The 23,643-nt window shown below is 46.5% G+C and overlaps 8 protein-coding genes across 8 annotated transcripts; 4 read left to right on the top strand and 4 right to left on the bottom strand.

Moving 5' to 3' along the window:
* Nucleotides 1–764: 764 nt before the first annotated feature.
* LACBIDRAFT_331343 (uncharacterized protein) lies at nucleotides 765–1,844 on the bottom strand (the record flags this gene model as incomplete). Its single annotated transcript, XM_001885676.1, has 7 exons — nucleotides 765–871; nucleotides 920–940; nucleotides 1,074–1,167; nucleotides 1,247–1,265; nucleotides 1,385–1,422; nucleotides 1,536–1,617; nucleotides 1,765–1,844. 7 exons carry the CDS (start codon nucleotides 1,842–1,844, stop codon nucleotides 765–767), a joined length of 441 nt encoding a protein of 146 aa, XP_001885711.1.
* Nucleotides 1,845–7,722: 5,878 nt separating this feature from the next.
* LACBIDRAFT_307025 (uncharacterized protein) lies at nucleotides 7,723–8,110 on the top strand (the record flags this gene model as incomplete). Its single annotated transcript, XM_001885748.1, has 2 exons — nucleotides 7,723–7,729; nucleotides 7,782–8,110. 2 exons carry the CDS (start codon nucleotides 7,723–7,725, stop codon nucleotides 8,108–8,110), a joined length of 336 nt encoding a protein of 111 aa, XP_001885783.1.
* Nucleotides 8,111–8,605: 495 nt separating this feature from the next.
* On the top strand, nucleotides 8,606–9,392 carry LACBIDRAFT_331341 (uncharacterized protein; the record flags this gene model as incomplete). The annotated part of the gene is made up of 7 exons (XM_001885747.1): nucleotides 8,606–8,622; nucleotides 8,709–8,730; nucleotides 8,812–8,901; nucleotides 8,924–8,970; nucleotides 8,991–9,023; nucleotides 9,124–9,228; nucleotides 9,263–9,392. 7 exons carry the CDS (start codon nucleotides 8,606–8,608, stop codon nucleotides 9,390–9,392), a joined length of 444 nt encoding a protein of 147 aa, XP_001885782.1.
* Nucleotides 9,393–10,797: 1,405 nt separating this feature from the next.
* LACBIDRAFT_253158 (carbohydrate-binding module family 13 protein) lies at nucleotides 10,798–11,423 on the top strand (the record flags this gene model as incomplete). The annotated part of the gene is made up of 4 exons (XM_001885746.1): nucleotides 10,798–10,919; nucleotides 10,985–11,085; nucleotides 11,138–11,260; nucleotides 11,314–11,423. Coding segments are annotated over 4 exons (456 nt in total), but the record flags the coding sequence as incomplete, so codon positions are not given.
* A 2,898-nt stretch (nucleotides 11,424–14,321) lies between these two features.
* LACBIDRAFT_331339 (uncharacterized protein) lies at nucleotides 14,322–15,541 on the bottom strand (the record flags this gene model as incomplete). Its single annotated transcript, XM_001885675.1, has 5 exons — nucleotides 14,322–14,580; nucleotides 14,641–14,678; nucleotides 14,732–14,845; nucleotides 14,896–15,408; nucleotides 15,449–15,541. 5 exons carry the CDS (start codon nucleotides 15,539–15,541, stop codon nucleotides 14,322–14,324), a joined length of 1,017 nt encoding a protein of 338 aa, XP_001885710.1.
* A 578-nt stretch (nucleotides 15,542–16,119) lies between these two features.
* On the bottom strand, nucleotides 16,120–18,179 carry LACBIDRAFT_307022 (uncharacterized protein; the record flags this gene model as incomplete). Its single annotated transcript, XM_001885674.1, has 9 exons — nucleotides 16,120–16,293; nucleotides 16,345–16,446; nucleotides 16,497–16,678; nucleotides 16,735–16,846; nucleotides 16,900–17,095; nucleotides 17,144–17,514; nucleotides 17,566–17,696; nucleotides 17,747–17,929; nucleotides 17,981–18,179. 9 exons carry the CDS (start codon nucleotides 18,177–18,179, stop codon nucleotides 16,120–16,122), a joined length of 1,650 nt encoding a protein of 549 aa, XP_001885709.1.
* Nucleotides 18,180–19,410: 1,231 nt separating this feature from the next.
* LACBIDRAFT_307021 (uncharacterized protein) lies at nucleotides 19,411–19,707 on the top strand (the record flags this gene model as incomplete). The annotated part of the gene is made up of 2 exons (XM_001885745.1): nucleotides 19,411–19,649; nucleotides 19,701–19,707. The coding sequence occupies 2 exons, from the start codon at nucleotides 19,411–19,413 to the stop codon at nucleotides 19,705–19,707; spliced, it is 246 nt and encodes an 81-aa protein (XP_001885780.1).
* Nucleotides 19,708–21,647: 1,940 nt separating this feature from the next.
* LbTsp2-C (tetraspanin Tsp2 family) lies at nucleotides 21,648–23,239 on the bottom strand. The gene is made up of 3 exons (XM_001885673.1): nucleotides 22,764–23,239; nucleotides 22,064–22,698; nucleotides 21,648–22,000 (listed from the first exon to the last, which is right to left on the bottom strand). Exons 1-3 carry the CDS (start codon nucleotides 23,187–23,189, stop codon nucleotides 21,823–21,825), a joined length of 1,239 nt encoding a protein of 412 aa, XP_001885708.1. The 5' UTR covers nucleotides 23,190–23,239; the 3' UTR covers nucleotides 21,648–21,822.
* Nucleotides 23,240–23,643: the final 404 nt, after the last annotated feature.

Raw genomic sequence — 23,643 nt, 5'->3', positions numbered from 1 at the left:
GACAAAATAGCACAAAATGACCATTTTCTGGAGGCTCTACAAGCATAACCACTCAGTATTTTTAACTAATTCTTTGATAGGCTCATTCAGGTTGACCAGAGGTATGTTCTGGCTACCTCTCCAGTTAGCACATATTTTTTTTTTCAGATGCCAAAAATGGCCTCCAGAATAAAAACCTTCTCAAGGCTCCAGCTTTCACTGAAATTAGTCCATACCAAGGGAAGTGTAACACAACTACATAATGTAAAAGAATACACAAATACATTTGAGGTACAATAGATTCTTAGAAAGAACCAGAAAAATGAACCAACCTTCATTCTTTTTGCACTCAACTGTATATCAGAATTCTTCCTACCTCTGCGGCATTGCTGAATCTGTTTATACTCCCAGTGATGATGATGATACATAAATTGAATAACACTGCTCATCACTTGGCCTTTGGCCAGCTCCTCGCAGTGGTAAAAACACAGATCTTGCACAGATCATTTGCAGATCATTGGTTCTCCATACATCTGTCACATAGTTTTGCGAGCCACAACCAGAGTGACTAACATCTGCTTTGGTAAGGCAGGTGAGGAAAAAACGTGAAGTGTGCATGTGATCTCCATCCCAGGTGAGCAAAGTTTTTTTGAAAGGTTGTATCACAAGACTCACTACTGACATAGCAAGAATATCTATTCTTATTGTGTTTGTTATATAAATTGATATACAGATGAGTGCAAAAAGAATGAAGGTTGGGTCATTTTCTGGTTCTTTCTAAGAATCTATTGTACCTCAAATGTATTTGTGTTACACTTCCCTTGGTATGGACTAATTTCAGTGAAAGCTGGAGCCTTGAGAAGGTTTTTATTCTGGAGGCCATTTTTGGCATCTGAAAAAAAAAAAATTTGCACTAACTGGGGAGGTAGCCAGAACATACCTCTGGTCAACCTGAATGAGCCTATCAAAAAATTAGTTAAAAATACTGAGTGGTTATGCTTGTAGAGCCTCCAGAAAATGGTCATTTTGTGCTATTTTGGTCATTTTTGGCCTGTTTTAGACAATACAAGCCATTTTCCAAAGCCTCTACAGACCTAACTGCTCAGTATTTTTGACTGATTTTTTGATAGGCTCATTCAGGTTGACCAGAGGTATGTTCTGGCTACCTCCCCAGTTAGCGCTTTTTTTCTTTTTTTCAGATGCCAAAAATGGCCTTCAGAATAAAAACCTTCTCAAGGCTCCAGCTTTCACTGAAATTAGTCCATACCAAGGGAAGTGTGACACAACTACATAATGTAAAAGAATATACAAATACATTTGAGGTACAATAGATTCTTAGAAAGAACCAGAAAATGACCCAACCTTCATTCTTTTTCCACTCCTCTGTATTTAGATGTGAACTTACAGACTGTGCAACTTGAAGATACTATCAATGACAAGGGACTACAGGTTATTGTGTTGTTTGGGTCATTATAGATAGGAGTAAAAGCACATGTGATCTGTCTGACTGTCCATGTGAGCAAAGTTTTTTTTTGAGGTTGTATGACAAGACTCACTACTAACATGGCAAGAATGTTACACACACCTGTGGGCACAGAGCCCACTACAGGTTTTGTAAAACCTTGACCCATAATATTACTAAGGTTGGGATGTATGGCTTCATATATATTGCAAGATTACAGTAAGTCTAATCAGAGAGAAGGGTAGTAAGTGTTTTTAGGGTTGTGTTACTTGTTTGATGCACTATTTTGAACAATGAGCAGATGGAGGTAGGTGTGAATATACTTTTTGATTATTTTCCAGATGGCTTCAAGATCCATTTCATTACAATCTTCCACTTTGCCATTGTTGCCATTAACTTCCATAATGAGGATGGGTCCCTTCCATGTAAAATGGTATGCCAGAGTGAATGTCCAATGAACGCATTCATTAAAAGCTGCATGGCATTCTTGTTCTTCAAAGAATACTGCATAAGTCAGCTGTGAATGTACAAGATCCAGTGAGGGATTTTTATGCAAGAATATGAAACAGCCCCTATATATATGCCCCTCTGCTAAAATTTAGAGGGAGACCATATGGACTGTGAATTGCATTTTTTTTGTGGTGTGTCAACTATGAGAACAGAACAACAACACTCAATAATAAAAAAAGAACAACAAGAGTCACATCACCTATCAAAATTCTGACTTGGATGTGACTTGGATGTTACTTGGATGTGACAGCCATTTCAATCTCCCAAAACAATTGACTTTGATGACCGGTAAGCCTCTGTCAGCTTCCACCACTGTACAATGAAAAAAAACTAAAAATACATTCATGTTCATGAGGTACACATTCACCACCCCACAAAATTTGAAGAGCCAGAGTGTAGCGGTTGTGGCATAATTCAGCCAGAGTGTAGCAGTTGTGGCATAATTCAGCCAAAGGTCAAAATTGTGTCAAACTCCCGGTCAGTGATAGTATGCATACATAAGGGTACTAACCCTGTCCCTTACATCAGATGGGTGGTGTCATTCAGTCACCCCAAATAACTCACTTCAATCTTCACCAGACATCTTCAAATTTCATGTACTAGTTCACAACCATGGACTGGACTCACTCATGCATTTCTTTGGTTAGGAAATGTTTTCCTGCTGCATGCCCACCCCCTGCCACTCAACAGCCTCCAACTCAAACTCAGCAGCAAGAGCCCATCATGCAGCATGCCTCCTTATCTGGACCAACACATCTCTCCCTAGTCTCATCCTCAAGCCCACTTCTCCATCCCTCCCCACCTTGCCCTCCCAGCTGCTTCTCCACCTGCCCTCCCCATGGCATGTGGAGTTGACAGTTGTTGTACTTGAATGCAACAATATCAATGATACAGAGTCTAACAATACATTCACATAAAATGTGAGTTTTACCCTTGTATTTGTTGGAAAAAAACACTGTGAAACACTAAGTACACTTGTAACAATCACAAGAATCAATGGAAAAGCCCTGTCTAGTTGATTAAAGTATTCTCTGAGAAATGTGCACATCTATAAAAGTAGAGATTATGGTTGGCTTGCAGACTAGATCACTATAATATGCTAATATTGAAGATTAAATCACCATGAATAGTTAACCAATCCATTTTTTAGAGTAGACCACTACAGCACAGGGTCAGACAGTACACTTAACATGGGCAGTATTTTATTGTGGATTAAAAATGATATATTGTGCAGATAAACATGTAGGTGTATGAACACAATGTGAGCCAGACATTGAAGTCAAAGTATGTGTACATTGGATGCAAGGGTGTGTGTTGCTGGTGATGTCAGTTGTTGTATCAGTCATGGCAGAAAAAGTGACAAAATGCAATTGAGGAGCAGAAAAAAGGTTCAAAATTTTTGGAAGATAACCAAGAAGTGATTTCTTTGCATCGGAACCTGATCTGAAGTGATGGGGAGATGCACTCCCAAAAGCAAGCCATATATTGTGTGAGTCTGTCAGAAGCAAGGTGTTATCTTATTCTTAGATGTGCTAGCTCTCATTCCTCAAGCTTACTCATCACGGAGTGTATAAACACAATGTGAGCCAGACATTGAAGACAGAATCCAGGTACAAGGGCCTGCTATCTTTCTTCCAAGAAATTCAAAAGTTTGCTGTTTTTATCCATTGTACATGTGCAGTATCTTTTCTTAGAAAGAAATCACTAAGTAGTGAAAGGTTAGATTGGTATTGGCTGATAATGATAACATTGAGTTGGGCCTCCTTGTGATGTTAGTGGTCTGGTTCATAGAACTGAAAGAAACTGTAGGGCTAGAACAAACTGTACCATGGTCCAGTCTTTTTTTCATTGTGGTTGCTTAAATTTAGAGTTATTCCAATTGCCAGTTGCCTCATTTTGAAAATCTTTTAAAACCACAGTTGCAACCGGTTAAACAGTCAGGTGCATACATACCCTTGCAAACATTTTCATTACCTTCAATTTGATTCTTGGTAGGCAAATATGCTGACCATCTATCAATGAAGCTGAGGCTGAAGATGCAAGTTCTAGATGCAAGAAATGGTATTCTTGGAGTGGAATATGAAGTCCAAGACAGTAAAGTACAAAATACTTACATAAATGAGACAAAAGAAATTGTTATTCAATAGCATATCAAGATATGAGTACAAGATAGATCAGTGAAACAGAAACTAATTGAGAGCAATGCATGGAAACACTGTAGTGGATAAATCAAGTACAACATCCTGCAAAGTCATCATCAAGATCATTCTTTTTTATAAAATAAATCTGCTATTTTGGATTTAAAATTTGAAGCTTTCTTTGCAAGTTTGGAAATAAAATGAGCTGAGGATAAAAACATCAGAGGGCACAGGGGGTTTAAACAACAATTACCAAAATTCATACCTTTTTTCTTAGGACTCATTGTTGTATCTAGAAGAACTGCTTGAACTGGGTTTTCTTCAACAGGAACATTGCTGCCTGCATCAAGAACTTGGGTCTCCTGGGCTTCTTGGACATTGGCCATGGCAGTTATTGCATGAGAAGATTCTCCTGCTAGATTTCCCATAAGTCTGATGATGTCTGGGTCTTCCACTCCACGAAGTCTGTTTCTTGCATCCAAGACTTTGATCTCCAGCTTCTCTGCCTCTGTGTATTTTTCCAGGTGTTTATATGTTATTGCTAGATTTCCCATTGCTTCAATTGTTTCTGGGTGTTCTACTCCAAGAATTCTGTTTCTTGCATCCAGAACCTGGATCTCCACCTCTTCTGCCTCTCTGTATCTTCCCAGGTGTTTATGTGTTTCTGCTAGATACCCCATTGCTTTGATTGTATGTGGATGTTCCACTCCATAATTTCTGTTCATTACATTCAAAACTTGAATCTCCAGCTTCTCTGCCTCTGTGTATTTTCCCAGGTGTTTATATGTTATTGCTAGATTTCCCATTGCTTCAATTGTTTCTGGGTGTTCTACTCCAAGAATTCTGTTTCTTGCATCCAGGACCTGGATCTCCATCTTTTCTGCCTCTCTGTATCTTCCCAGGTGTTTATGTGTTTCTGCTAGATATCCCATTGCTTTGATTGTATGTGGATGTTCCACTCCATAATTTCTGGTCATTGCATTCAAAACTTGAATCTCCAGCTTCTCTGCCTCTGTGTATTTTCCCAGGTGTTTATATGTTATTGCTAGATTTCCCATTGCTTCAATTGTTTCTGGGTGTTCTACTCCAAGAATTCTGTTTCTTGCATCCAGAACCTGGATCTCCACCTCTTCTGCCTCTCTGTATCTTCCCAGGTGTTTATGTGTTTCTGCTAGATACCCCATTGCTTCAATTGTTTCTGGGTGTTCTACTCCAAGAATTCTGTTTCTTGCATCCAGGACCTGAATCTCCATCTTTTCTGCCTCTCTGTATCTTCCCAGGTGTCTATGTGTTTCTGCTAGATATCCCATTGCCTTGATTGTGTATGGATGTTCCACTCCAAGAATTCTGTTTCTTGCATCCAGGACTTTGATCTCCAGCCTCTCTGCCTCTGTGTATTTTTCCAGGTGTTTATATGTTATTGCTAGATTTCCCATTGCTTCAATTGTTTCTGGGTGTTCTACTCCAAGAATTCTGTTTCTTGCATCCAGAACCTGGATCTCCACCTCTTCTGCCCCTCTGTATCTTCCCTGTTTATGCAGCAGCATACCAAATTTGGCATAAGCATCATCAAAGTAACTGACACTGTTCTGACTACTTTCTGATCTGGAATACTCTATATTTGCCCTACACATGTGTTACCAATGCTCTTCTGAATTCATATGGCTGGAATGCAATTTCTCTGAGTGAACAAGCCAAAGTAACATATGCCATTAAACAACACTATTTTCTCTCATCAAAAAGTATCCTGTCTCTGCCCCAGGTGTGGACCAGAGGATGCATTGCATACACATAATCAGATGGGCCTTTCTTGATCAAGGAGAATGACAGTAATGTTCGAGTTCCCTCTCTAAAAAGAAAGTTATCCAAAGTTCCTCTTTTATTTACAGGAAGTAGTCTCCGATCCAGTATAGCACTAGCAAGGGGCAATTCAGGGCTAGAGGTCATTTGATCCTTTTGAAGAGCAGCATAAGAAAATATGTCCTCAGTAATTCCCTCATGATGGAAGAAAGAAAAGAGTTCCAGGAGGAGCATTGCACTTTTGGCTGCATCAGCCTTATGAGAATCATGAGATTTAGCCCTCTTTTGAATTTCTTCATATGATAGTTCCCAAGTTCCATAGACACTTCTGTTATACTTAGAAGCTCCAATAAATTCAGAATGGGACAATAGTCTCTCTCTGTGATCTGAATACTTTTCAAGGTACTCTCCAATAGTAATGGCCCCAGAGGCAATATAAGCACCAGCCTGATCAATAGCAAGAGGAAGGCAGCAAAGCTCCTTTACAATCCTAGAGGCTTCAACTTGAACATCTGATGTAGGTGATTCCAAGCAGCTGGCTTTTAGAAGTAATTCAACAGCATTATTCTCTTCCATCTCAGTTACTTCAAGAGAATTCTCAGGTGAAGTCAGAGTCCTCATGGCAGAGTTACGACTAGTTATCAGAATGTTTCCCACCCCTCCAGGGGGAAGATAAGCCTCCAGTTCAGCAGGTGATAGAACATCAGCATTGTCAAAGACTATGATATAATTCTCTTTCAGAAAGCCAATCCAGTGAAGAGCAGATTCAGGTGAGCCATCTAGTCCACAAGACTGAGCTGCAGGGAGATTACAAATACCCTTGAGTCCCTGTGTGATGGTGACAACTGAAGATGCATCAATCCAGAAAACAGAAGAGAAACTGAAGGGAATCAATTTTTTAGAAATGAGGGTTGGATCTGGATCTTTGGTGATACTCACCAGCCAGACATTTCCTCAACAAACTTCAAGCAAATTTGGGTCTTCCCGATGCCCCCCATGCCATGTAGCAGAAATTTTTTTCTTTTCTCAGCTGGCTCACTTGTGTTTGTAGAAAAATGCTTCTTGAGTTTGGCAATGACTTCTGTACGGCCTGTGAACCGATTGCTCGGATTTGGCATCAGGGGAATGACCCCATCGGACGCCGTCCTATTGCCATAATTGTTGATGTTCATCTGCCCAAGATCCATTCTATCAGTTTAGTTCACTGAAATGCTCACATGATAACCATTCTCAGGCTACTCACAGTGTTAGCAGTATTGAATGTGCTGTTGCTAGCAACAAAGTGGTGAGCACCGGCAAAAATGCTCGCTCCGCTCATGTTGAGATACCGAAGGTGGAGAGGTTCAGGATGAGGGAAGGAAGCAAAGGAGAGCGCCCGGAGGCCAGGAGACCCCCAATTACGCCACGAGGTCGACGTGTGTTTTAATCTATTTTTATCTATGTACCTTAAGCACGTGCCCAGGCTTCTCCAGCGTTTTTCTCGCTCCTCAGTGTCCAGACATGGCGATTCACCGTTTTCGGTGAGTGGGCTCGACCTTTTGCATGGTGGCTCCTACAGAGTTTACGACAAGTTGAAATCCCCTGGCGCCGGAGGCGCCTAATGTGACGAGCGGTGTTTTACAGGACCCCGCATCTTTTTTCCCGTATGAGTTCGTACAGCAACGAAGATCTTTCAAGAATTTCCTGGGGAATGAAGGTAGGGAATGTACATGCTGGACGCGGGAGCCTCCGCTGACAGTATTTTGCTTAGCAGTCACAGCATTTTTGGTTGCGCGGTGTCAAGTCCCTAATTGCATGGTGGGGAAGCTTAGCCCTTAGTTGGCCTGACAAAGAATGTCAGGTGAGTTCACATTCCTTTCTATAACGGGGGTAGCCAACAACTGTTTACACAGATGACTATATTTGCTACTTTACCAAGTCCGAGCGCGTTCTCTTGCGTACCACCTTCGCCCACCTCCTTCCCTTTAAACCAACGGTCAAAGAGCACCTACCTCTTCGCAACCCCCCACACCTACCGTCCTCTGCAGCAGGAACGTGTCTACACCTCCCAAACTTCTACCGCCTCCCTCGAGTGCAGTGGCCAAGTGTATCCTTGGCCTTCTCCCGACTGACGAACGTTGGAAGGGCCTTTCCTGAGAAGACACGGATGCACGGCTTCTTCGTCTCGATGTATGGTGGAGGGCGAATTGAGATGGATTTTGATGATGAATGTCACACCTGAACTCTTGTCTTGTTGGATGTCTACTAGTGGATATTGAGGACAACGCCAAGCCGAATCTTCGACGAGGTTGAATGTCGGGCCGAATGCATCTGCAACCACACTTGCTTTGTGGGGTTTCCCTTTCGTCGACTTTCACCAGCGCCGAGGTCGTGCTTCAAGACTCTCGTTGACGTGGGAGCATGTCCGCCTCTCGCGTCGCCGTCTTCCTGGAGGGGTTTTCACATCGTTGTGGAGAAACCATTGTATTCTTCAGCTGGCATCACATCAGCCACTGAGCTCTAGACGGCTAAGAGCAGCCCAGCAGAGGGAAAGAACAGGCTGGGGTTGGACTGGCCCAGTGCGATGGAGCAGGTTCATTGGTGGGAGTGGGTTTAGATTCTGGGCGGACATAGAGACATTGTGTCATGGAGATGCAGTGTTCCGATTGGAAAAGCGAGGTATGCGATCGGGAGGGGAAGTGTCTGCGGAATTCGTTGATCTGGGCATGATGCATTGATGGGGCAGTGGCAGCCGTAAGCGAGAGACTGGCCAACTTGAACAGTGGAGACGTTAGTTCCACTAGTGTAGAATTGGTGTAGAACACAACGCTCGCAGACAGTTCCCGCTACTACTGCGCTGTTGTATGTAGAACTTGCCTAGTGGTGACCTTTCCGTGATGTGAGTTTTCGTCAAACAAATTTCTCTCGCTCAACCACCACAAGCTCAGCGACCCAGCACATCCCTTGAAGGCATGGTTTTCCCACCCTCCGACTCAGCCTGCGGTGGGACTCTTTGCAAGGATTTCGTGGCATGTGCGCTGACGACAGTGATCAGTTCCTTTCCGCCTTATACGTTCCTCGTACCGTATTTGCCTGCACATCGTGCGCCTTGAAAGTTGCAGGCCGCTTGAAGAACCTTATCGAACCAACCTCAGGTAAGTACTTTCGAATTCCAAGTTGGGCGAGTTAATTCTTACAGTACTGCTTGCTTACCCGCAGCAATGGTTAGGCGGGGATGTTTTTCTTCTCTGACAGGGGAGTGTGGTGCTCCGACATGGACAAGTGGTTGAACTTAGTCTTGCGTGAATTGTGGAGTCTCTCGCGCGACGAGAGGAGGGCTTTGCCCATGCCAACATGCGGGTAAGTACTTTTGAACTTCAAAAACCGACTTCAGGTTTACAGCACTACCGCAGAGATTAGACGAAGCCTTGCTTCTCTCGTCGGCTGCTAGATTCACAAGTGTTCGAGCAAAAGTTGTCCCTCTCCAATGCGGCGCGCGTACAACATTCTTGTTGGCTTACTAGGCTTTCACAGTGCACAAACCTGCACGTCGTGAATGATATTTCCTGTGCTGAGAACAGTGTCAAAGGAACCAACCAGTACGTCCAAAAAACGTCAAAGTGGGCGATTTGACTTTTAACGGTATCCGTGGCAGGGATCAAACTGGGAGGCTCTTCTTCTCGATCCATTCTTTGATATTACCAAGTGTACGAGGCGGGGTTGAACCAAAAATACAAGCCCCCCCCCTCTAATGCCAAGCGAAATCAATGTCGTCCGCTTCTATGTGGACTCGATCGGACGCTCTGGGTCGACCACAACGGCTTGAATACGCATGAAGAGACCGTATTAACACGGCGGGTTTTCAAGCCGGATTCAAAAGATTGGATGTCTATAGGCAATGTCGCACTTCGCACGCTTCCATAGGAGAATATTGGGTCGACCTCCTAACGCCTCTGAATAGACACAGCTTCGAAAGAAATGTGCGGGCAAGGTACGCATGGTAGGCAGAGGACCAAGCACGTCGCTCTGAGGAGCCCAATGTCAGTCTCGGAAACAGACAGTGAGTGCGTTCTCTATCCAGGAGCGAACATACATATAATCTCTTTTTATCGAATTAGCCTCCTTTTTCCTCCGAACTGTCTCGCGGCAGTCAAAGCTTGGCACAAAAAGAAAGGAAGCTGCCGTTCTTCTCGCTGCCAAGGATTTACCGTCATGCTGGCGAAGTCGCTTCTCCTCTGCCTTTTGGCTGCTTCCCCAATTCTCGCTGCCCAGGGGCCTGCGGCCACGACGACGACGACGATTTCTGTCACTCACACCTCGTCGTCTTCCTCCTCGACCTCCTCCTCCAAACCGCCGACCACCTCATCGAACGCTGTCAGCACCTCGTCGACACCGTCATCCACTAGCTCATCCAGCTCAACCTCTAAAAGCTCGTCATCCACCAGTTTAACCAGCTCCACCTCAAAATCCTCCTCAACATCATCTACCAGCTCCACCTCCAAATCCTCGTCGTCCTCAACCTCTTCCTCAACCTCTTCTTCATCTAAAACATCGTCATCCACAACCACATCTCCATCGACTACGTCAACCACCTCGAGTACTACCACGACTAGCAAGACCACTACTAGGACCACTACCACAGTGACATCGACTCGAACCGTCACTTCTGGAATAAGCGTCACAACCACTACGACTCCAAGTACCACTACAACTCCGACTACTGGTCCGATCACTGTTACCGTTACAGCCACGACCACAATCCCCACCACGACCACGGCCCGCCGTACTACTGTTACAGTGACCTCAATCCGAACCGTCACCTCCGGAATAAGTGTCACGACCACTACTACTCCCAGCACTACTCCGACTCCGACTACTGGCCCAGTCACCGTTACCGTCACGTCTACGTCCACAGTCCGAAGTACATCCACTACGAGTACTATCACCGCCACCCCTACTCCTACTGGTGTACAAATCCATCCCAACAGCAACAACACTAAGTGTATGGACGTTGCGGGTAACATCCGGCAGAATGGAACTCCGGTTCAGATGTACGTTTTTTTGCCTCAGACAGTCAGACTTCTCTTCGTGATTTTGATTTACTTTTTTGGTTCAGATTCGACTGCAATGGCAGTTCAGGTCAACGATGGAACATCACAAGAGGCCTCACGAAGGTTCAACTTGCGGGCACGAACTTCTGCTTGGATGCTGGCTTGCGTAAGTTCCCTCGTTTACGTGCCCTTGAAAGCTAATGTTGCATGGGTTCTAGCGAACCTCTTCGGCAATGGCGACAGGCTGAAGATCTGGCAGTGCATTGATACTATCCCAGCTCAAACGTGGGCCTACACGAACCAGAATCAGATCTTGCTCCTTGCGACAGAGCCTAGCATTAGTATGTCCTCTTCGTTTCAACTTGTGTTCTTTCAGAAATTCACCACCCGTCAGACCCTCAATGCGTTGATCTCCCCGATGGACAGACCTTCAACGGAAATCAACTGCAAACCTTCCAATGCTCCCCTCTCTATGCGAACCAGATCTGGACCACTACGTCTTAAAGGGCAGTGGATATCTAGGAGGGTACTTCGTTGCGGAGATACGGACCCAATCAGCGATTAAGCTCTCTTGTTATCTTATTTTTTTCTTCGATGTTTTGCTCTCAACCTACGTTGCAATTGAATAACTTTGGAGAGCTGTTCCAAAAAAGGAAGTTGAACATGTTAACGCTTGAACAAAATTTGTAAAACCAAGTTCAACGGGTGACTTGGTGTTATAATAACCCATTGATCACCCGGTCTACCAGACCGGGTTATGCACCTGGTAGCCTGGTGATTATTCCTTGCTAACTCGTTTGTTTACTGCTAGTATTTACTGGTGAGTCCCCAATCACGTCACGAGGTGAGAGCGCGTGTATCGGTCTATTTTTATATACAAGCAAGCGCCTAGGCTTTTCCGACTCTCTTCCAGCCTTCTGAAGAAATCATTTATCAAGGTTTTCCTTGGAAATGAAGGTGCGGAGTGTACTCGCTGGATGCAGGAACCTCGGCTGACAACCTTCTAGGTAACAGTCAGGTTGGCCGCGCCGTGCCAAGTCTCAACCCCCGAACCAGAAAACGCTACGCGATCTACATCTCGTCTTTACAGGCCTTCTAGTGTCACCATTGCTCGAAGTGGGTGGCAGGATATCGAGGCTACAGCATCCGACGGCACAGATTCGCCTTCGTTTGAACATAGTTGAACAACCAACAACAACCAATTTTATACCTGCAAACTCTCTTCGAAGGATGGAGGTACTACGTGGGGGCTTAGCGGGTCATGTTCGAATGCCGATATATTTGTTCGTCGAGTCCTCACTTACATAGTGGGAGGTCAGCTTTGGGCTCTTTGGTGTGCTATGTCAAGTTCTTTTCTATAACAGCGGTGGCTAGAGCCTAGTAACGACTGTTGTCGCAGATGACTTTGCATATTCAGCTACTTTCCCAAGTTCGAGCAGGTTCTTTTGCATCCCCACATTCGCCCGCTCCTTCTCCCAAACGAAACCAATAATCAACAACAGCCTACCTTTGCGGTTCCCTCATATTCCACCCCACCGGCAACGCGCCTACACCTCCCAACCTCGACTGCTCCAGGCAGCCTTAGCCAAAAATGGCTTTGAGGGACAGACTGAATCCACTTATTGGCGATGCTCCAGCCTCCGGGATCGAGAAGGCGATACGCATGTGAAATCTGACCATCTCGGCCTCAAGGGCACAAGCCGCTTCCTTAGTTCGGTCATACCCAATTGACAGCAGTACATTAAAAACTGCTAACTTCCCGGCGTTTGGTACATTTGTTGTTCGGGTGTCCCAAGGTGCCGTATTGCAAGGTCTAGAGCGTCTTGGACCGCCCGAGACTCCTCGTACCCCCTTTTTCATGCCATTGCGATAGATTTTGGACGATGACTGTAGGCGACACCGAAGAATGACTCAGCGACTTACAACGGCCTGCCAAATTTAGCGAGAAGTTTTATGTCCGATACGTCTTCATGTTGTAGAGACCCGGAAACAACTGGATCGGGAACTTGGAATTAGCAGTCGAAAGGTTGACAATTCGTCGAAGGAAGCGCCGAAGCGGCAACGTAAAGGCTTGAAGCGATTTCGCCAAATACTTGACTAAGTAGGTGCTTCTCTACAAGTATACGCTCTACCGCGCTTTGGATCCGACCTAAGTGCGTTCTCCCTACTTGTCATACTGAATTGACTAACTTGGAGGACGGTCTAAACTCAGTGCGCGCCTGAGTCGGTCACCAATTTATTGCTTCCAATCACTTGACTTCTACCAAGTTTTACTGCTCTGGGACTCCCAGTATAAAATGTCGACGAAGTGTCTGCGCCTACAGATTACCCACCCAATTAATTCATGACAGTTCAAACCGCAAGTGTGGGTCCACCGCGTGTGACGTCCCGAAAGTAGCCGTTACTTGATTGATCCCTGCAGAAAAAAAGGCTGCCGAAGCTGGCGCGTGTACTCGACGACATAATGCAAAGCAAGGCAAGGTTTTGGCTGTGCGCATCAGTCAAACCTAGGACAACGCGAATTCCAACACGTAAGCCCTACGTTTATGTCTTAGCATGATGTCCCGCAGAACCGAGGCTGTCTTTTTATTTCAAGCTCAATCTTTCCGGGCAATGTTCTATTACCCCTCACTGAATGCGTGGTAGGTCCAATGACTTCATTTGTTATCCTGTACATCTCCTACTCAAACATGATGAAGGCCGCGATACCGATAACCGCTTTTGAACCGCTCGATGCCGCCCCCCTCTGGTCACATATACTATGTAAGGGCCTGACGCCATTGACCCAACATTGACCTGAATAAAATATATGACCGTGCCCTGTCAACAAGATTTGCTTGGCAGATGCCCTTAGTAGGACTCCGATAGGAGTAGGCACAGCAAATCAAATCAAATTAAACACTCATGGTGTAGACAGTGACGATGGCGACCATCCGGCTTTCACTTGACTTCATGACCTCATTTCCTTTCCAATCGGACAGGGCATATCCATGACGCGTCTGGGCCGTAAAGCATCTGTCTTATCTTCAAGTCATACTTGGAGTAGTTAAACGCAATGCATTACAAATTTCAAGCACGAAGCGGGCAATTTGGTACACCGGGCCTAAGTTAGGCCTAAGTAGGTATTGAAGGCTGAGCGCTGGGTCATTCAGTCCGGCGTTGGAATTCCAGCAGATTTCAGTCACCAAATTCTTGAAGCAGTGTGGCGGAGGGAAGCCGGCTCACTAGAAACGGCTTGCGGGAAGTAATTGAATCGGCCAATCTAAACAAATCAAGAAATAATGTACATATAAAATCGTACAGCGGATTTGGAGGATGGATGATAGGAGATGATAACTACACGTAAAATGAAAAAAAAAAATTCTCTATTGGTCCAATGACGTGCGGAGGACTATGCATCATCTAGGAGAACAACTCGTTCAAGCGATACCGAGCAAGTGATGCGTGGAACCCAATGTAGCCTTGACTAAAATTGGCGTACGCGGTATGGGCGTCCCGATGAGGCGAAAGGATTCGGAGTACTTGCGAGTGGCATGTAGCTGCATCTTGGGATAATCGGTGGATGACTTCCATTTTGGAAACCCCGTGGCACCTTGCCAGATTTGAGACACGGTTGACCGTTTCACCGGCAGAATCTTCCTTGTAAAAGGAAAGGACGTCGCTGAACGGATGATTATGAGATCAATCACTCCACTACACCGAGCATCTTAACTTGACGCACTTAACGTTATTTATAAACATCATGTCTTCTGGGAGTGCCTGAGTAGCCAACGTCAGAACGTGGGCCGTAACCAGAAGGATCCCAAGCTCACTTGAATGTAAAAAGGCATGGGAATTTGCGGAGGAAAGGCAAACAGAGCGTAGGTCTCGGAGGCGCCTGACATAACTCGCGAAAAAGTGGGATAATTATGAGCGTCCAGAGAAGACTGAATGAAGAAACGTTATTTGCGGAAGCTATTTTTAGGATAAGCCGCACCTTCATATTCTGCGTTTCGTGTTCCAATAATAGCGCTGTCACGAGATTCAACGTCGACGTCGTCATAATGTTGGAGACAACGCGTCCAAAATGCTGAGGAAATTCACGAAGCAAAGAAGCGAATCCATCGAGGACAGGGTCGTCCTGGGGTTGGCACAAGATGAAGCGCTCATTAAAGCAGTAGACAAGTTCGATGTCATGCTGGAAGACATCGTCGAGGTAAATTAAGAATGCGGTATAGAGGGCGATGAAAATTTGAGTGGACTTGTTATCGAGGTGCGCATAGGCAGTTGTGGCCATTACGACACCCCCCGGCATGAAGGGATGGAGAGAGCGGGCACCAGGATAGGTCTCCATCGCATAACCTTTGCTCCTGGCCACCTGGCAGCAAGCGTTGTGGAATTCGTGGTTGTACGGGGTGACGGGGAAGGGGAGATTGCACTCCGCGAGTAAATTGGTGACGGCGTTTTTGATCTCATCGTGAGGGTCGGCAATTACGGACTGAGTGCTAAGCTTCAGAACAAGCAGGGGGATGATGAGCTCAGGGTCTTACCTTTTCAAGTAATGGCTCAAGGGGGGCTCCTTTGATAGTCCCGACGTCGAAGGCGAGAAATGTGCGAACCCAGTAAGCAAGGTCTGTGAGCATGATGGAGGGCGAAGTGGGTTTGGGTAAGTTGGGTTTTTGTGCAACCGCTCATGTGTTAATATACCTTTTAATACCCCAGAGGCCCTTCAGCACAAGTCGCAATAAAAGGCCCAGGTAACCGATCTGGAAGCAGATCACCCTGGGTCGGCACCCATTACTGAGTTCACCCAAATGGACACGCAAACGGGTTTCATCTCATGACTAGCTTGGTTAGCCTGGTTTGTATGATCAGGAACTTCGTCGGACACCCCCGGGCACATGCCATCTTCGCGGATAAAAAGTAATCGATGCATGCCGCGTTCTTCTCCATTTGAAAGAACCCTTGATAAGCTGGCGAGGTGCACACAAACGGCAGGTCGTATTAACCGCAACCTCTTGGAAATGAAGATTTTTTCACGCGTATTTTCTATAGGTGATTTTTTGGAATGAATCTCGATTCTAAAACATAACTGGATTGGAGCTAGAGACGTACACAATTCTATACATGGTGCAATCGGGCGCTCCAAGAAGTACAGGAGAATTACAAACACGGAATGAGTGAATCTGAATTACTCAGACGAAAGGAAAGCGGCTAGATTTCACAAGGAGTCACGATAGGTGGCGTTGAACGCCTTGTCTTCGTCGCTGATTTCCAGCTCGAACTGCGAAAGAATCTCAGCCGCTGAAGCGAACTGCTTATCGATGATATCCTTGTGTTGAGCCGACCGTGGGGTAATGCGTACGGGGTACTCTTTGGGAGTAGCGGTCACGCCCTGAAAATTTACAACTTAGCTTGATATTGCAAGGTAGAAAAATCCTCCTACAGTGGTGTGATCGTCCAAACTAGGACGGATCTCTTTGCCGCTTACTGGATCTTTAGCAGAAGCGAAGTCGAACCCCCAGATCATATTGGCTATGTTTATTTCCTGGACGGCTCGTCAGTACAAACCAGAAAGACTCCAAAAATAGAACCTACAAGGGATGTTTTCGCAAAGGCGATACCAGGGCAGACTCGTCGTCCACCGCCGAAGAGCATGTTGGGCCTGCGGGCGGGATCATCTTCAACATTAGGTCTAACACCAAGAGGGTGCTTCAAGAAGCGCTCCGGCAAGAATTCTTCAGGGCGGTCGAAGTAGCGCTCGTCATGGAACATGCCCCCTGTGTGAATCAGGTTAATATAAGTGGGATCTCGATGTTACAGAGACCGAACATACAGAGATTAATGAAAATGACAGAATCTTTCGGGTACAAGACGCCGTTAATAACCTCGTCCTCGACCATAGAGTGAGGAAGCCCCATGGGTCCTATAGGGCGGTACCGGTGAACCTTTAATGATTGTCGTCAGGGGACGATGACGGGAGTCGATCTGAAGATCTTACCTCCTCAATGAAAGCCAGAACATAGGGCAGATTGGGAAGATCAGCCCAATCCGGAGACCTATCCTTGCCGACGACACGATCAATTTCCTCTTGCGCTTTCTTCAACACGTGCGGGAAATTGATTAGACAGTAGACAGCGTTCTGCATGCTGGCGGAGCATGTATCGGAACCCTCAAGTAGGACACCACCGGTATGCCTGAAAACGTATGAGTGAAATGTCTATCGTTTGGCGAAAAAAACCCACAAAATATGATCACGGGTAGTTAGGCCATATTGTTGTGCTTTGGTGATCATTTGTTCAAGGAAAACACCAGTTCCATTACCGTCGGCCATGCGCTTCTCGATGGTTGACAGGAGCCGATCGTACAAAGTCTCATGGAGGTGTCGAATGTTTTTAACGATCTTCTTCCAATTGGCCCATCGCTCAGGCACGAGCGTCAAGATCGGGAACAAGTCAACGGGCGGCATAGTGCCGATCTCCAGGGCGTTGATGAACTTGGGATGAACGTCCATGAAATCGACTACGTCAGGCGAAGAGAGAGTGGGTCCGCGTTTGCCGTAAATGATGCCAAGTGCATAAGAAGTGGTGTATCGACGAAGGTGTGAGTACCAATTCTGCACGTAGTAGTCAGCCAGCGTGTCTCAATGACCGAGTTCGCCACTTGCCTCTGGCATATGAGCCAGCTCCCACATCAACTGGCATGATTCGGCTTTCTGGAAATAGCCCAGGCGTCGAATACTTTCAGCGTTAAGAAGTTGAGCCGTGGCTTTACGCATGGACTTCCAAGTCGTATTGGCTGGCGAAGATTGTCAATGTTAATTTTTTCGGGTTGAGTTATGAACATACCAAGATGGCCTGTGCCCATGTTCATATTATGGGGAGTGATCATGTCCGCGAGAATAGACTTGGGACGGTTGCTGCTGCTAGCGCTGCGGATGTCGATGACCTCCTTCACGATGGTCGGCGAGTTGAGGACGATGATGGTCTGGTTGAAAACCTTCAGGGAGAAGACGTCGCCATAAACCTTGGCTAGAGAAGCCTGTTAGTCTGGTGCGAGTCAATTCATTTCGATAAACTTACACCACTCCGTAAACTTGATGTGCAGACGTTCACGGGGCATAATATTGGCGTTTCCAATGACTGGAAGCGTCGGAGGGCCAGGAGGCATGTTGGGAGCCCTTTGCCCATAGTGGGAAGCCCAATAGAGGACGTATCCCAAGGACACGGCGGCGATTGAGGTAAGAATTTGCAAAGTGGGCATGTTGGCGATGTAATCCATGTCTGGTGGAATCAGAAGGTTGCGAACGTGGATCCATGAGGGATGCTGGGCTTATAAAAAGGGTAGCTCCTAAGGAAATGCTAGTCCCCCCAACCGGGAATGGCCTGTGTGCGGATTCTGACAATGGCCATGGAGCAAACTCAGCCGCTGGAGGTTTGGTTCAGGACAAGGCCTGACAAGGCAAGCTGGACCCACAGAGAAAATATTTGATGATATTTCCCACGTGCACTTTTTACGTGTCAAACCTGCTTGATCATGTCAATCGATTTGCCACTACCATGCTTTCATTACCGCCTGCCTCAAAAGAGCAACTCGTTTCCAAAGTACTCGCATAACATACAATTAGGTTCGTAACCCGCGAAACTCCTTCCCCCACTACCTGTCTGCAAATTTCCGGAATTCAAACCCCCTACCATCCCACTCAACGGAGTCTGCCAGCCACGGGGGCTTCGGAACGCCTTTTGATTCTCCGGGGTATTCTCGTTTGCTATCTCTCGGCTCTAGAATATCAAATCCGGAATCTGTGGAGAACCCAAAGGGATTTGGAAATAGTGCGCATCTGGACGACCTGGCACTCCGGTTTGATCATGATTCATACACCGATAGCAGCTTGCATCTTTGTCTCGGCGTGTAAACTTGAGCCGATACAAAGCCGATATCGCAACGAGGCGCTGAACAACTGTTGCAGGAACGGAAGGTGCACGCCTCAACGTTGGCTCACACCCGGCATTCCAGTTGTTACCCCCGCAAGACGTTCTTTCCTTTCTTTGGTACCCTCGTTTCTATACGAGTACAGCCTCATTGACGGCAATATTTATACAGACTGCGCAATTTCAATTCGAACGGCTCTTGCAGTATATCTATGGTGAAATTATATAGCTCATTTCTCCGTTCTTTTGGAAGGCACGTTGCGGATGTACTAGTCCCTAATATCCTACCTGGAGTTTATCAGTCAACATTCGCTGGTAAATGAACGATGGGTCCACCTCTGTCAATCCAACACGATCGCACGGCGATCTGGTTCATCGCACCCTAGTATCCGGCGTAACCAAAACGACTGTAATGGCTGAAGCACTCTGATCTCATCTATGATTAAAGCTTACGAACACTCAAAAATGGGAACGTCAATCTCAAAGCGGATGACGATCGATTTGAGCGCAAATCACAAGGACCTACACGAGTCCACGACTCAAGCACGCTGCAACGCGCCAGACTATTTATCGGCTCCCTTATGTCGTTGGCCGACAGGTATTTCAACTGCCCTGAGGGTCGTGCGCATTCTGTCGCTCGGCGTGCCCATTTTCCACACTATGCCACGACTGATGACACCGATTCAGTTCTGGAAGCTCCTTCAAATGCATGCAGACCCTCAAAATGTGACCTCTTGTTTCCCCATGAGGAGAGCCGAGCTCCGGCAGATGCAATGCATTGGACCTTCGCCGTTATCTCTTCGTGTCTTCGCAACATCTGGTATAGTGCATTTTGGTGACATTTTCCCCATCTATAACTATTTCATGTCAGGGTCTGAAGCGCACACAGTGAGGACAATAGTTTTTAATTCATGGCTGTCCCTCCGACGCTCTCGGTGCACCTAGCCACCACCTAGTGCTGCTCTTGAGATTGAAATGTCAAATTTCCGTTGGACTCGGGCATTTATAACGTCGTCGATGTCATATCTTTTTTGACTCATCACGAAGTTCAGGGCGTTATTTGGAAAGCGAGAGCCTGCGAGAGCATACCAAACATTCGCGGAACTTTTTTGATGGCGACCCTCTGGTAGTGATGTTATGCATCTTTTCTCTGTGGAAGTTCTTGGAAGTCTGGGTCCACCCTTAACTCTCTAAAATGCAATTTTATGGAAGCTTCTTCTGTGGAGGAACCAACAAAGGGTTACCCTTATTTTTTTTTCCCTACCGAGGTGCACTAGTCCCCTCCACTGCGGATGAGTTAAGCTGTAAAGGCAAGGAAATTGGTAAGGTGCGCTGCATAGCTTCAATTACGGTCAGCGGATATTTACTTATCGGCTGGTACAGCATTGGGAAACGAGTAAACTGGACGTTTTACGTAGAACATCGCGATACACTGAAATGGACCATTTCGGCAAAGTCACTTACAAGTTGCTAATCGTCGAACGGCAATCGAAAAAGAAATTCAGTGTGTGAACGACAGTTTATATCATTCGCTGCCGAGGTTTGGAAAACATATCGGTTCGCATAAGTGCCAAGCGCTATATAATGAAGTCTTGATTTGAGAAATTGTTACTCACCCATTCCGTGCACCATTATAATTTATGATTCGATAAATGCGAATCGCACCCCTTGGAGCTACCGTCGAACGGCATTCGAAAAAAAAATTCAGTGTATGAACGACAGTTTATACCATTCCCTGCCGAGGTTTGGAAAACATATCGGTTCGCCTAAGTGCCAAGCGCTATACTCAAGTTGTTCTTTGAGAATTTCAAAAATAATAATAATAATAATAATCCCGTGCACCATTATGGTTCGATAAATGCGTATCGCACTCCTTGGAGCTACCGAGCGTCGGATTTATTTTTGACAGTATGATGTTATATCAGACCTCTGCTCCTTTCGCGACCCAGGAGCTGCGAGGATGCGTCTAATAATAGATATGGTCTTTGGAGTGTCCAATAATGGATACAGGAAATATCGTCGCGCAATATGGACAGCAACTTCCCAATGCTTTGATATTCACCCCGAGCAAGTTTACTGATTGATTCCCATCACCTTATTCTCGGGGTCGAAGTCCGGAGAAGGGATAGTCGCGCTGCGACCCCCGATGACAAGGGAACTCGAGCTTGGCAGTGACGACTCGGAGATAGAAGGAGCTGCTGTGTTAGATTACAGTCAAAACTAGTCTCTCCTAGACAGCTTCGATATGATGTGAAGTCGTACCTTGGTTCACGATCATATGAAAGTCAAAACCTTGAGATCCATTGTTCACGTTGCTTAATTTCGGGACGTACTCTCCGTCGTCCGAACTCCAGGTAAAGGTACGCGTTGTCGCTTTACCTATAAGGACTTCCCGTAGCACCATCTAATGTTTTCGAGCTTGGTTCGGTATGCAATTTCTGTTCCAACAAATCTCCTCCGATCTCCACGAATGTGGAGGCGCTGTTCCTAATGGGGTTTGAAATAGTGCGACTATTGGCAAGAGACGCGCGCTTGTGGCAGAGTCACCAACCACACATACTTATTACTTACGGCTTGCTAGCGTTCTGCGCGGAACGATAGAATTCAAAAGTGGAATACTTACATTTACAATGATTTATTCTCAAGTAGCAGGTTCTCTCAGTTGGCAATCAGTTGGCCTAGTTCTCCCAGAAAATCATGCCGATCTGCGGTTATCGAATTAGTATGGTAGGAGAGTGATGATGATGTCATTGGCCGGAGTACGCTCCGAGACTCCGCCTCACAGCTCCCCCCAATGCCCATCGTAATACTCCAAGATACAAGTGAGCTGGTATTATTGTTCATATCCTAACATGTTCTACTTTTGTACAAATATAGCTGCTACAGTTCAATTGTCTTCTGCCTCGTACTTGTTACATACTGACCATTGCGTTGCGAATGTACAAGGAATTTGAAGAGTCCGAAGGGGTCTTGCGTCGTACCCAGATCCGAATTCAGATAGAGTCATCTACCAGCGTCTTGTTGAGTGCATCGTACTTGGTCGTATCATTATACTGAGTCTTGTTTCTAGGCGTGTACGGCATAGTAGGCATGGAGTCGAGGTGGAGGTTGGACCGAGAGCGATTGATAATATCCGAGGCTACTTCCGAGCCGTACTGTTCTGCCAGTTGCCTTCAAGAAAGAGAAGAAAGGGTGGTCAGGCAATAGGAGAAAGAAAGAAAGGTGAAAGCTCACGTAGCGTAGTTATCCATGATAACAGCCATACTCGTCATACTCAACCTATACGCCTTGGGCATCATCCCCTTCCCAAATCGATACGTGACGTGGTTCGAGCACAACAAGCCCGCGAAGATGATGACGATGTGCACGGGGACGATGGAGAACACCGTCGTATACCACTTCCTCAGCACCCTCCTCTCAAACGCCAGGTAGTCCGACTTACACCCCTGCAGCATACTGCGCGCATAACACGTCTGGCTCACAGTCGCCTCGACGAACGGGCTGAAATATCCACAGCAACTCAACTGGTTTTGGATCCGCAGTCGACCATCCGCACCGAAATCGCGGGACCACTGTGCGTTGATCTTGCCCTCGAGGTTGAACGTGTGCCGTTTGTAGGTGAGGTATCCGGGGACGAGGAGGAAGATGAAGGCAATCCAGAGGAGGAAGGTGTATACGGCCAGAAAGGAGCGGTTGTTCATCATGATCCCGGCCCAGCCGAGAGTGGCGGTGAATATCCCCATGCTGGCGGCGAGGGTTGAGACGACGAGTTCGGGGCGGTTGCCGACGCGGACGACGTCCGCGTGCGACCAGACGTCGAACCAGATGAGGAGGCAGATGATGAGTGAGCATAGGGAATAGAGTGTCAACTGTACCGGTGTCAGTGTTAGCCGGATCCTGCACATCACAAAGGCAGAAAAGGAAAGGGGCGCACGAGAGTGTTGGCGGTGAACAGGACCCATTTAAACCTGTTCCAACGCAACTTCTTATTGGGACGTGCACCAAACCAGCTCTTCCTCGTCGGAACGCCGTCCTCGTCCTCATTCTCCCCGCCCATGCGTGCTTCACCAGTTCTGAACGCTTCGACCCCCCCGCCCATCTTCGGATACCCCGGGTTGATGCCCTTTTTCGATTTGCGGTTCTTGGGGTACGCCAGCATGCTGTTTGAAAATTTGCTAGGGAGGTAGTTGACCGACAAGCTGACGCTGCTGCTCGCCGTGCTCATATCGCCCTTGCTCAGCATAGACATGTCGCCTTTACTATCTGGGCCGAATGAGTCGTTACGCGAGCTGGGCGATCCGGGCGCATTGTAGCTGTACGACAGGTTCGGGAGATCTATTGGAGGGTTTCTGCTAGGCATGAGGGGTGCGTTGGAGGACGCGGTGGAATCGTTGCGTTGTCTGGCGGGCCTATGTACAGCGGGCGTTGAGTATCGCGATCAGTGAGTAGATACTGCGGAGTCGAAAGTCGCTTACCACGACTGGAGCTGCCGGCAAGGGGGGCCCGTCAGATTAAGAGCGGATCAACGGAAGAAACGCCGCACCAGTTCGTTTTGGCGAGCTTGAGCTTGAGCTTGGAGTTGAGCGTCGTGCCCAAGGTACGAGGACCACATCCTTTGCATCTCCGTGGTGGTGGTCAACAGGAGGGAAAGATGTCTTGTTTCAACAAATTTTTGGCTCAGCCTCTTGTGCGTACAATCGGCCTTGGCAAATAATACTCTAAACGCCTAGGGAAATTTCAGGCCACCGATACTGGTATCGCTCTTGGAAGTTATTCTGTTGAACTTTACACCAGTATGAGACTTTGTTTTTGTG

Source organism: Laccaria bicolor, genomic scaffold, assembly GCF_000143565.1.
Source record: "Laccaria bicolor S238N-H82 LACBIscaffold_33 genomic scaffold, whole genome shotgun sequence".
NCBI classification, from domain to species: domain Eukaryota; kingdom Fungi; phylum Basidiomycota; class Agaricomycetes; order Agaricales; family Hydnangiaceae; genus Laccaria; species Laccaria bicolor.
Note: the sequence above shows the minus strand (reverse complement) of the source record. Positions and strands in the feature narration are given on the sequence as shown.